At 38.4% G+C, this 12,915-nt stretch overlaps 2 protein-coding genes across 3 annotated transcripts in view; one reads left to right on the top strand and one right to left on the bottom strand.

Annotated features, from left to right (window-relative positions):
- Positions 1 to 4,144, bottom strand: part of ETFDH (electron transfer flavoprotein dehydrogenase) — a 30,578-nt gene extending 26,434 nt beyond the window's left edge. The window contains exon 1 of one of the 2 annotated variants that reach the window (XM_045995713.1): positions 3,949 to 4,144. In XM_045995713.1, the coding sequence (XP_045851669.1) occupies positions 3,949 to 3,982 (34 nt within the window). In that variant the 5' untranslated portion in view covers positions 3,983 to 4,144. The remainder of the gene's footprint in view (positions 1 to 3,948) is intronic. The other variant, XM_045995707.1, reaches the window with a different exon arrangement.
- Positions 4,145 to 4,479: 335 nt separating this feature from the next.
- C2H4orf46 (chromosome 2 C4orf46 homolog) lies at positions 4,480 to 8,665 on the top strand. The gene is made up of 2 exons (XM_045995745.1): positions 4,480 to 4,856; positions 6,509 to 8,665. The coding sequence occupies exons 1-2, from the start codon at positions 4,671 to 4,673 to the stop codon at positions 6,662 to 6,664; spliced, it is 342 nt and encodes a 113-aa protein (XP_045851701.1). The 5' UTR covers positions 4,480 to 4,670; the 3' UTR covers positions 6,665 to 8,665.
- The last annotated feature ends 4,250 nt before the right edge of the window (positions 8,666 to 12,915 follow it).

The raw sequence follows: 12,915 nt of genomic DNA, 5'->3' as shown, positions 1-12,915 counted from the left end.
TTATACACAGCTGGTGGAAATGTAAAATGGTACAGCCCTTTTGAAAAACGGTACAGCCAGTTCCGCAAAACCCTAAACATAGTTTCCACAGAACTCTCTCCCAGGTATATACCTAAGATAAATGAAAACACACAAAAGCTTATATATGTATCTTTGTAGATGTATTATTCATAACAGCCAAAATATAGAAAAAGCCCAAATATCTGTTTGTGAACAGATAAAAAGTGATATATTCATACAATGGAATATTATTCAGCAACAAAAAGAAATTCAGCAGTAATAAATGCTACATTATGGATGAACTTTGAAAACACTATGCTAAATGAAAGAAGCCAGCCATGAAAGACCACATATTATGATTCCATGGGTATGAACTATCCAGAATTGACTATAGAGAAAATAGATTAGTTGTTGCCCTAGGGCTAGAGAGGTTGAAGAGTGATTGCTAATGGGTATGAGGTTTCTTTTGAGGGTGATGAAAATGTTCTGAAATAGATTGTTGTGATGGTTGCACAACTCTGTATTTATAGTAAAAACCACTGATTGTATATCTTAAAGGGTATGATTGTACAGTATGTGACATATCTCAACAAAACTATTATTAAAAAAAGATTTACAATCACTCGCAAAAAAGATTATGAGAAAACAAGAATGTGGAGCAACTGGCTCTCTCATTCATTACTGGTGGGAATGCAAAATGGTACAGCCACTTTGTAAGACAGTTTGGCATTTCTTACAAAGCTAACTATATCTTAACAAATGATCCAGCAGTTGTACCCCTTGGCATTTACCCAAATGAGTTGAAAATTAATGTTCAGACCAAAACCTTCAGTCAAGCAAGATGAATAAGCTCTAGAGATCTGATGTTTAACAACGTACCTATAGTCAATAATAATGTACATTTAAAAATTTGCCAAGAGGGTCTATCTCATGTTGAGAGTTCTTATCACAGTAAAACAAAAGAAAGAAAATGTCCAGGTTAAAAAAAAAAAAGCCCTTCACATGAATGTGTATAGCAGCTTTATTCATAATTGTCAAAACTTAGAAGATGTCCTTTAATATGTGACTAGATAAATAGATATACTGAGGTGCATTCATACAATGGAATACTATTTAGCGCTAAAAAGAAATGAACTATTAGACATGAAAAAACATGGAGGGAACTTAAAGGCATATTGAAAGAAGCCAATCTGAAAATGCCAATCTACATACCGCATGATTTCAACTATATGAGTTTTGGGAAAATGTAAAACTATAGAGACATTAAAAATATCAGTGGTAAAAAAAAAAACAAAAAAACAAAAAACAAAAAAAAAACCCATCAGTGGTTGCCATGGCTTTAGGAAGAGAGAAGAAGGGATGAATATGTGAATTTGAATATGAATATTATATATAAATATAAGCATTATATCTGCAAATGAATAAGTTTCTAAACATGGACTCTAACAGATAGTAAAGATCAACAAAGACCTTTGCATGGATTTGAAATGTAAAATGTAATAAAATTTACATTTTAATGGACATAATGAAGAGTTAAGAATTTTTAATTATGATAGCATGCCTTATTTTTCATGACTTTATGGAAATTGTGGGGCAGCTACAATCCCCATTTACAATAGATACATAGGAATTCAGAAGATCCCACCACCCAAACTCTCAATCCTTCCAACATCAGTCAAGCTCTGAGACTACAATTGGATTTGAAATGATTTGTGAAGTAATGGAAACTGAGCTGTGATGAAAAATGATTTTTCTTTCTTTCTTTTTTCTGATTAAATGGAGACATACAGCCTTGCATGGGCTATTCTTTAGCACCCAACTGCAGAATGAACATATTTTTATGTTTTACTCTTTCCAATAAAATAATTTTTTTAAAGCAAAAATCTGGCATCAATCAATAATTAAAGATTGTGATGAATACAGGAAGGGAAGAGATTTAGAGTGGCTGAACTCTAAAGGCTTTTAAACACTAAAAAAAAAAATCTATTTTTGATAATCTTAGAGTGGCAAGGAAATTAATTTTCTCTACTTGCAAAGGCATTATAAAATTATAGTATTGGGAATAATTTTTAAATTATTATTTCATATATCCTAAGTCTTGAAAAAACGTACATTAAGACACATAAAGGTATTATAGGAGAATTATAGGAGAATTTAGTTCTAGAGTTCAAATATAGCATTACCATCATTCAAGAGAATATTAAATAATTAATCATTTGTATTTTTATTATTAAGAGATATTAAAATCTTTGTCTTATGATGAATTGTAGTTTAGTGTGTAGAAGTTATCATTTGCTGCTGAAAACTGATGATTCGGTATCAGGTAAAAGTAATTCTATTGCTTATACAGCTAGTTATTTTCTTGAGAATATCTGGAACTGGGTAGTTCGATTTCCACCACGGGATAAAAATTAAAAAGTCACAACCTTTACTCCCTTTCTGAAAACAAATCTGACATTCCACTTTAGATATTTGAACAGTTTGGCATGTTGGCTGAATTGTGGTAGAGAAGTAAGGTCAAAAAGTCCATTGAACTCATAACATCACCATACCAAAGTCACTGCCAACACATTTGTGTCCATCTCCTTGTTGCCAGTAGTGTTATCACTGAGCTACAAAAATGACAATGATTTACGTATCCATGGAAAATGGAAATGTTGGGGTGCCTGGGTGGCTCAGGCAGTTGGGCGGCTGCCTTCGGCTCAGGTCATGATCCTGGGGTTCTGGGATCCAGCCCCACACTGGGCTCCCTGCTCAGCAGAAAGCCTGCTTCTCTCCCTCCCTCTGCCTGCTGCTCTGCCTACTTGTACTCTCTATCTCTGTGTCAAATAAATAAAAAACCTTAAAAAAAATCTTCTTAAAAAAAAAAAAAAAGAAAATGGAAATGCTAATTTTGGTGGAATGTAATTAACACTTGGCCCAAGAATGATTTCAGCTAAATTAGGCAGTAGGGCAGATACCATCTTACTACTTTGATATTTCACAAAACATAAAGTATATCTGCACATTAGGTGTAGTAATACATGCCCAAGTATCAGGAACTTTAAATAAAATTCCAATCTACATACGGTGTATGTAGATTCCAATTAACATACGGGGGCCAAATCTGACAAATTTCTACGTGCATGAAATGTACATAAGAACATCCTTGAATTTGCAATATGTATACTTGTTTATTCTATAACCAAAAATTCATTTAAAGAAACTAAACCAAAAAACTAAAACAAATGTGACAAAACGCAAGATCCTGTAGTGAATCTTTTTGAATGTTTACACCCTTTTAAAAAAGTAAAACAAAGAAAAGACCACCCAACTGCATTATTTTTACTTAAGAGGAAAAAAAGGTAATGAGGTATTTTCACAAGTCATTGTGATGGTTCTAGGAGTACCCACAACACGATAAGCCTCTAAAGTTAATTTTAGACAATGTAGAAAAACTCCTGGCTCCAGATATAAACTGGTGACTTGGGCCACGCACATGGATGTTAATCATGATGTGACAGATCAGACTTCAAATTCTTAATGAACTGGGATGGATGGCTGCAAAGACGAAAGTCAGGACACGACCAAGAAGAAAAACTGTGCAAATATTATTTTATCCATTTCCAACAATGCAAGAGAAAACACCTGAACTTTGGGATAAGAATTAGGAACAGATTTGGAAGATTCAGTTCGGGAGTCCACGGGAGGGCAGTATTGGTAAGTTTCCTCCGCCCGTGACCTTTAGCCTAGTTGTCAGTTCTGCCAATTGGGACAGCTCTATGGGGAGAGATCTAGGGTCCACTGCCAGGTATGGACGGCGTGACCTTGGCCCGAGTTTAACTTGAGGACTCCGGGAGAGCAGGTGAAGAGAGGTAGGCGTCTAGAGCCCCCCAGCTGTAGCCCTCTCCGTTTTGCCCTAACTCCTCGACCTTTCTCTAATTATCCCCGCCCGGAGTTCCCTCTCACCCGGGCAGGACAGCTTGGCTAGCCGCACCAACATATTCTCTGGCCCCAGGACCGTCGGCGGGACACAACAGAAGGGCTGTCAGTAGTTCACCGCGGGTGCTGGACCTCTAGGCCGCGGAGGGCGCCATCACCTGCCGAGAATGACCAACACCTCCGCTGAAGTTTGCCTCTCTGTTTTGCCCAATGCTTTGGCTTCGCGGTGTTCCCGCCTCTTTCTTGCTCTGCGCCGGCGCCGCACAAGACGCTACGGCCGGCAGAGACGTCCGGGTCACGTACCGAAAGAGGAAAAGAAAGGGACTCCAGGTCCCAGCACGATCCCGGCTTCAGGCTGAGGATTGGTTCTCTGTTTGCGTCTCACCAAGGCGTGGTGAGGACGCGGGAGTGCAGGCGAGAGAAACCCACAGATCCTGTGCCACACGCTTGCGCATCAAAATGGGCGGTGTAGCGACGCATACAGCATTCTGGGAGTTGTAGTCCTCTATTCAAGCGCCTTCTGAGCCTGACCGGAAGTTTGCGCCGGAGCGACGTACCGCCCAAGGTGATTGGCTGTCCCGAAAACACGACCTAGTATTCGTGGACTTGGGCAGAGACCCGCAAGGAGACCGGGCGGGTCTTCAAGAGGGAGGAGGCGGGGCTTCTGGGTGTTGGGCGCGAGCAGTTTGAAAGACAGTTGGTGTCGGTTCGGCTGCTAAGGTCCGATTCTGCAGCCCCAGCCCTGCTCAATGGCAGACCCTGAGGAGCGGCGGATTTCTTCGCCGCCCCCGCCGCCCCCCTCCTTTCCTTCGTCTTCAGACGCCTCATCAGCGTCTTCCCCCGGCGTTCCAGTGAGTTTGGGTTGGCCAGTTCCAAGCAGGAGCAGCGACCGAACGGTGGACCCTCTGGAGGAAGTGGAGCTACAGATTGGAGACGTGAGTGTCGCTTGACAGGTCTCGGGGCCGCGCCCCCACTCGGCCCTTGTTGGAAGACCGTTGCTGTGCAAGGGAGGGAAGGACCCGGAATCCGCATCTCGCCTTTCTGCCCTCAAGGCTGTGTGCTGGGGGGTGGGTTAAGTAAACCAGAGACCCGAGGCCCCGTGTCCACCATCCCCGAGGACTCCGAGTTTAGAATGAGTGTTGAGGAATAAGGGGTTGTCCCTCCACCCACCCCCACACCTTCCCCACCCCCCACTGTTTTCTTTTTGTCTCGCCTTCTGGTTTCAATCATCCTCCGTAACCTGAAACCACAGAGCTCTGCTGCGCGGACGTGTGCTGGCGATGTCTGCCCTCTATTCCTCCTCCTCGTCTCCTGGTGCTTATTAGGATCAGGCTGTGATTTCTTTCCTTGGTTCTTAAGATCCCGCTGCTCTAGTTGGCCACCTGCCAAAGCCAGCTGGCAATGCTATTATTGCCTGTCTCAGGCTTGCTTTGTGCTGGACCCAGTTTGGAGGGGTTACTTAACCGCCCCTGTAGTCCAGATTGGTTTCATCAACTGCGAGGTCCGAGACCTCCCTGTGATTGATTGCTAGAGGGCACACTGTGCTTTCTGTTGAGTCTCGAATTCCACAGACACACACCCCCACCCCCAGCGGAGTTTCAGTAAATAAGAACTCTTGGCTGAGTCGAGTGAATGAGGTATGTAGGATGTAATACTCCTAGGAGAACTTTGTGAAATAGACACTCCTGTGCAGATTGGAAACTGCGGAATGAACTCGATTATCTCTCGTTGCTTAATAAGTTTTTTTTTTTGTTTTTTTTTTAAAGACGTCTGAAGGGCTGGTACAGCTTCAGTATTTGCTGAAGGAGACTGGTATCGAGAATATGTTGAGTGGATTGCTGATAGGTTATCTAGGAACAGTGTAGTTTTATAGTCTAGGTGAAGAAAACATTTGAATAAGAAGTGAATTCCGCGAAGAGATGGATATTTTTTGTATGCTGCTTTGGTTTGTTTTGATTTTGTTGATGTTATTTGTCCGTTCTTTGGTCTGTACATTTTCATGGCCTAAATAGTATTCACAAGTAAAATTAGCAGGACAATGCCCTTGTTACCTAAATATGAGTGAGCTGTTGTCATGAAGTAAGTCCTTCAGATGCTTCTGGTACTTAGTGTCAAGGGCTCCAAGTCCTCTTTTTGAGCTAAATGAGTCTAGTGAATTTTCTTCCTTTTTTTATCTTTTAAAGATTTAATTTTTTTTTTTAAAGCAATTTCTACACCCAGCGTGGGCCTTGAACTCACAACGCTGAGATCAAAAGTCCCTTGCTTTCCATGATTGACCCAGCCAGGTACCCGTGGTGTATTTTCAATTAAGAAAAAAAAAAAGAAAAAAGTACTGACTTGTTATGTCTGGTGCATAATGGGTATCTCTCCAGCAGACATATTTCTTCAAAGTGTACTTTAAGGAATTTCTTAGGTTCCCTAAAGAAGCTAGTGTTTAGTTTGTAGATTTTTTTTACATTTATGGAAAATAAGTTGGGCATGGGAGTCAGGGTTTTAAGCTATTTTTAGACTATAAAATGAGATGAGAATCTGAAAGATAAATATATTATTTGACTTTCTCTCTCTGTGTCTTTTTTTAAAATTTCAGGCAGCATTTTCATTAACCAAACTTCTTGAAGCCACATCTGCAGTATCAGCTCAAGTGGAAGAGCTTGCCTTCAAATGTACAGAAAATGCACGTTTCCTTAAAACATGGCGGGACCTCTTGAAAGAAGGCTATGATTCTTTGAAGCCTGACAACTGATTTGGCTGTGTAATAATTCATAGTTACTCACTTTTGATATTTGCACATGAACCATGAGTATATGGTTGTCTCCAGCAGTTCTGTATATTCAGAATGAAATCTTCTTGGTTTTCTCACTTTTGTGAAAGCAGAATACTGATTCTGTTTTTCACGCTGGATGATATTTATCTTTAAGTACTTTCTGTCCTCTAAACTTTAAAAGTCTATTTTATGAAAGTTAATTTCATCAGTAGATAACGTTAATAATGCTACAGTGTTACCAACAGAAAAAAACGTGTAGATCATTATTCTGTTTGATTTCTAAGAAGATGTCAGAAATGCCAGCGTTTGAAGTTGAGCTTCATTTTATGGACCAAGGGAAGTAACTTTAAGGTTACCAGTGTTGACCCAGCTCCACCACGCCAAGTTCCCTGGAACTAATGATTGTGTCTTTCTTTCTTCTTTATCCCCAGCACCAGAACAATGACAGTGTCACACAACAACTAGTAAATGTTTGTTGAATAAAAGAGTTGACAATACAGTTAAAATATATTTTTTTCACATGAAAATTATAATTGTTTTTCTAAAAATATTTGAATTAGAACCTCACAGACTTTTTAGGAAGACATTCTTTTCTTTATAGGAATTTGCAATTTAACTGATAACTTTTTAAAGTATATGATAAATATTTTTTATTCTTTATGATGCTTTATAAAAAGATTTTACTTCAGAAAATGAAAGCCTGTCTGGAAAGAATATATATATATATATATAAATTTTTTTTCCCTTTTTATTTCTCAGGTTAATTGCTATGTGATGTTGTATGTTTGATTGTTCTCTTTAAAGTGCCTTATCAAAATTATGGCTCTGTATTATTGTTTTTTGAACTTTGCACATAACAATTCTAAATTCTAAATATAATCATTCTAAAGATACTTTTGTTTTTAATGCATCAAATTTAAATGGTGTAATTGGTTTCATATTATTTGACTTTAATGACAATGTTCTACTTGTCCCATTTCTTAGGTTGTTCTATATCTTTTTGTTGGCTTATGTCATATATGTCAGTGATTAAGCCAACTTATTCTCCATAACTTGTAGGCATCTTTGATATGATATCTTAATTCTTTTGTAGATATGGAGATGTGTATAGAACATATAGATATAGAGATGTGTATAGAATATTAGAATATATTCTAAAGCTCTACAGTGGGGACAAATGGATGGACAAAGAATAGTATTGTTTAGTATATTAGGTCATAGTTCTTGATTAATTTTTTTAAGTTAAAGAGCGTATGAGGTATGTTTCTACCAAAGGGATACTTATTTTGATATTAGAAAAATATTTTTCTTATGTGTCATCAAAATTGCAATTTTCAGAATATTCAGAAATAAACATGTTCAAAGCAGATTTTATTTCATTTCTTTGGGTTCATTATTTTAAAACTTACTGAAATATTTAAAACATAAAAGTAAATTATTAGAGGACATATTCCTGCTGTGCAGATTTAATAAACGTTAGCATTTGGTTATACTTTCTTCAAATCTATGTATATTTTTAAATGTTAGTTACATTTGAAAGTTTTGTTACCTCTTTGATCCCATCCCTTCTTCTCTCCCCAGAGGTAACTGTTGTTCTAGAAGTGGTATGTATCCTAGTTTGTGTTCTTATATTTTTAATGCATATGTATGTTTTCAAAGCAGTACAAAATACTGTTTCATGTATGTGGTAACTAGCCTCCAGATGGCCACAACAGTCCGCCTCCTGGTGTTTATGCCCTTGTATAGTCTCACACATTAAGTAGTGCTGACTTGTGTAACTACTGGGAGATTCAGGAAATGCAGGGTGTGATTTCTGAGGCCATAGCTTTGTCCATTTGTCTTATTATTTTTTTCCCTTATCAATTTGTAGGTATTACGTATTTTGAATACTAACTAATGATCTGTTATCTGTGTTTTAACTATCTTTTGTAGTTTGTGATTCATCTTCATATTTGATTGTGGAGTTTTCGTAAATAAAGGTTTTTTAATGAAATCTTACCAGTTTTTCCTAATAGTGCTTTCTGGGTCCTGTTTTGAAAGGATACTCTCCTTTACATCTTTCCAAAAGTTAAAACATTTTTGTTTTTAATGTTTAGGTGCTTAATCTATCTGAATTTTGCTTATGGTGTGATTTTGGGATCTTATTTATTTTTGCATGTGTCTTGGTGTTCCTCCAAGTATCAGTATTTTCAAATGCTATCTCTGTCTTTCAAATACCATATAAATGCTTGGTTCTGAGATCATTCTAATCTCATCTATTTGCTAACCCTATGCTAAGATTTCCTGTAACCTCTGTTACAGCTTTATCATAAGTACGATCTATACTACTTTGATTTTGGTGTGTGTGACTTCCTCCTCCAACCATGTATATATTTTTTTATGTTGGAAAAGAAAAATCATGTTAGTTCATTTATAATTTTGTTGAATTGTGGTCAGCTGAGGTTAACCCCTGATTTTAGGCGGTGAGCTTTCTGTGGACATTTACTTTTTTCCTCAGCACTAAAACTTAGCTGCTAGTGTTAAGAGTCTGGTAGGCCCAGAGCTCAGCTTTGTTTACAGTTTCTGTTGCCATGTGTGGCCCACAGAGAAGTTCATCTTATTTTTAAGTGTTGCTTTTTGGAAAAGCATCCTTTTTTTAGGGGTGCCTGGGTGGCTCAGTGGGTTAAGCCTCTGCCTGCTCAGGTCATGATCTCAAGGTCCTGGGATGGAGCCCCACATAGGGCTCTCTGCTCAGCAGGGAGCCTGCCCCCCACTGCCTCTCTGCCTACTTGTGATCTTTCTGTCTAATAAAATTAAACCCTCCCCCTTTTTTAAAGCATCCCCCCCTTTTTTTTTTTTGCTCTGCTTCATGGGAGGGGTTGGGGAAGGCTTCAGAACAAACATTTTTGGGGGGTCTGGGTGGTTCAGTCTGTTAAGTGCCTGCCTTCGGCTCCGGTCATGATCCCAGAGTCCTGGGATAAAGCTCCACATAAGGCTCCTTGCTCAGCAGGGAGTCTGCTTCTCCCTCTATCCTTCCCCCCTGCGTGTGCTTGCTCCCTCTCTGTCAAATAAAATTTTTTCAAAAACCCCCATATTTTCTTAGAGACTTAAATTTGTTCTTAGTAGCTCATTACCAGCTCTATATAAACCTCAGAAGAAAACAGTATTTTGACTAATATAATTAAAAGACTTAAGAGGCCAAAGTCAATACGATCAAAAATTTTTTTAAAGACTTTATTTATTTATTAGACAGAGCCAGAGAGAGAGAGCAAGAGCACAGGCAGGGGGAGCAGCAAATTCCGCTGAGCAGAGAGCCCAACAAGGAGCTTGATCCCAGAACCCTTGGATCATGAACTGAGCCAAAGGCAGAAGCTGAACCAACTGAGCCACCCAAGCGCTCAGTATGATGAAATTTTTAATATTAAAGAAATGTGTTTCAAAACCTCTGAGTATGAAATAACTGTCAGGCACTATGCTAGGAGCTTTGTAAGCATTATTTCATATTAGCTTTTCGAGGAAAGTGATACTATTCCTATCTACAGAAACGGAATAGGAAACAGGCTGAGATGAAATGATTTTCCTGTGGGTCTCTTAAACCAAAATTAATATGCCTATCTTTACCATACCTAGCCACCTAACTCTTGGTTAGACCTATTAATATTCAAGCTCACTTTGTTTACTTTCCCCAATGATGATGGTTTATTTTATGTATCGACTGGGTCACAGGATATCCAGATTTTTGGTCAAACCTGTGCTCCTTTGAGGGTATTCTCAGATGAGATTAACAAATTGGTAGACTGGGTAAAGCAGATAGCCCTTGGTAAAGTGGGTTAAGCATTCAACCAGTTGGAGGCCCGAGTAGAACAAAAGGCTGCTCCTCCCCTGAGTAATACCATTCTACCTGATGGCCTTGAAAAAGTGTCTCATCTTGCCTGATGACCTTTGAATGAGGACACTGGCTTTTCTTAGTTCTACAGTACCTTCTGGCCTTTGGATTTGAACTGGGACATCAGTTCTACAGATTTTGGATTTGCCAGACTCCATAATCATGTGGGACAATTTCTTACAACAAATCTCTTTATAAATATATAGATTCTGTTTCTCTGGAGAATTCCGACTAACACACCATTTAAAAATGGAACTGAACGCATTTGTCCATTCAGTCACCCATCATAGAGTACTGGTGGTAATAACTATAATATTCAATTTTTTCCTTTAGATTAATTTGGGAGCCCTAAATACCTATACAAATCACTTGAGCAAATTACAACTAGAGGTATAGAAACTTGTTAGAAAGTTATTGCAAATAGAGTTGATGAGACATGATGTTGGCCCAAACTTAGGTATTAGGAAATGGGATAAAGAGAAGTAGACAGATTTAAGAGCTGTTTATTACATAGAATAAAGGTAGTGCTAGGTGATTTTGATGGTGGATAAAGGAGAAGGAAGAGCCAAAGGATGACTCAAAAGATTTCTAGGTTAGGTTGTTGGTACCATTCACCCAGATAGGGTCTGGAAGAGATGCAGATATCAGAGTCAGGGTCCATATTAATGACATTAAAAAACCAGTGAGATACCCAAGCGGTAATGTCTAGGGATATTTGTACGTATAAGTGACTAATTTAGGAAAGAGAATAAGCTAAAGGCAAAAATGTGGGAATCATCAGTATATACATAGTAATTGAAACCACAGATTTTAAAGTAGGTAAGACTGCCAGGCTGTAGATAAGAAAAGGATTTAAAACAGAGAAAATGAGGTTTCTAGTGAAGGGTTTTCTCTTTAAAAGAGGAGTACATTAGTAAAAATTAAATAGATTTTTGAAGTGTCTTACCTAGAGTGCTTCACTCCACACTGAAGTATCAATTCATTTACTACTTAGTTTACTAAGCAATGAAATGCATGGACCTCACCATTCTGGCTGCATATATCCCTTTCCCATTTATTGTTTTCCTTCAATTTTATCAGTGTCTAAATTGCTAAAAGGCAGTAAATAAGTAATTTCCTTGTGAGAAATTATGTATTAGCTGGATGTAATAGGAGCTCTTAAACTAAAAATAGAAAAAAAAAAGAGTTGAGGTCTCTGATATTTATTTTTACATTTTAAAACACTTTAGTTTAACTTAGAGGATTGATTTGACCTAGAGCATAGTCCATGAGTTTTGGACTAAAGTTATTTTTGTAAAAGAGAAAACCATGACTTGTATCTGCATTAATTTGGTGCTTCTAATGTAACTTCCATTGAAGTTAGTAGGAAATAGTTACATGGTATGCTAGTAATTACTTACCAAATTACATTAAGTGGAAGTTACTCTATTTGGGGAGGTGGAAAGATGGAAGAGGTAAGTAGACTGAATAGACAAACCAAGTTGTCTATAGAAAATTATTTGAAAATATTTTAAATGCTAAAAAGTAGTTTGAGGTGTATACTTTGTAAATTCACTGCGTTTCTAAGACCCATAAACATAGGTTACAATTATAATTTTTGCAGGATTACATTTTATGTAGTCTTCATGATTATCGTTTTTTAAAATTTTCTTTTCTTTCTTTTTTTGGGGCAGGGGGAGAGAGCATGTGGAGGTAGAGAGAGGGGCAGAGCGAGAGGGAGAGAGAAAATCTTAAGCTAACTCCATGCCCAGCACAGAGTACCATATAGGCTTGACCTGGGGCTGGATCTCACAATCCTGAGATCGTGACCCTGAGATTGTGACCTGAGCTGAAATCAAGAGTCAGACACTTAACTGACTGAGCCACCCAGGGCCCCTGCTTTTTTCTTTTGCAGAAATTCTTTTTTAGAAAAATATTTTTTTGGGTGGCTCAGTCGGTTGAGTGTCTGACTCTTGGTTTCAGCTCAGGTCATGATCTCTGGGTTGAACCCCAGGTAGGGTTCCCCCCACTCAGCAGGGAGTCTGCTTGTCTCTATTCCTTTCCCTCCCCTTCTGCCGAGCCGTGCTCCCTAACCCAATTTGTGAGCAAGCATGCATGTTTGCATTCTCTCTCTCTCAAATAAATAAAATCTTAAAAAAAAAGAAAAATATTTTCCTATTCTATTATTTACTAGTAATAAGACTTCTTAAGAATAATAAATAGGGGCGCCTGGGTTGCTCAGTGGGTTAAGCCTTGGCCTTTGGCTCAGGTCATGATCTCAGGGTCCTGAGATGGAGCCCTGCATTGGGCTCTCTGCTCAGCCCTGCCTTTCTGCCTACTTGTGATCTCTCTGTCTGTCATAAATAAATAAATTCTTTTAAAAAAA

Source organism: Meles meles, chromosome 2 (genome assembly GCF_922984935.1).
Source record: "Meles meles chromosome 2, mMelMel3.1 paternal haplotype, whole genome shotgun sequence".
NCBI lineage: Eukaryota > Metazoa > Chordata > Mammalia > Carnivora > Mustelidae > Meles > Meles meles.
The sequence above is the reverse complement of the archived record's forward strand: the minus strand, read 5'-3'. Positions and strand labels throughout refer to the sequence as shown.

What these genes read in the sequence shown, in the direction of transcription:
- C2H4orf46 (XM_045995745.1), top strand. Translation starts at nt 4,671, where the DNA reads ATGGCAGACCCTGAGGAGCGGCGGATTTCTTCGCCGCCCCCGCCGCCC. An exon ending in TGGAGCTACAGATTGGAGAC is followed by an intron (nt 4,857 to 6,508) that starts GTGAGTGTCGCT and finishes TTAAAATTTCAG; the next exon opens with GCAGCATTTTCATTAACCAA.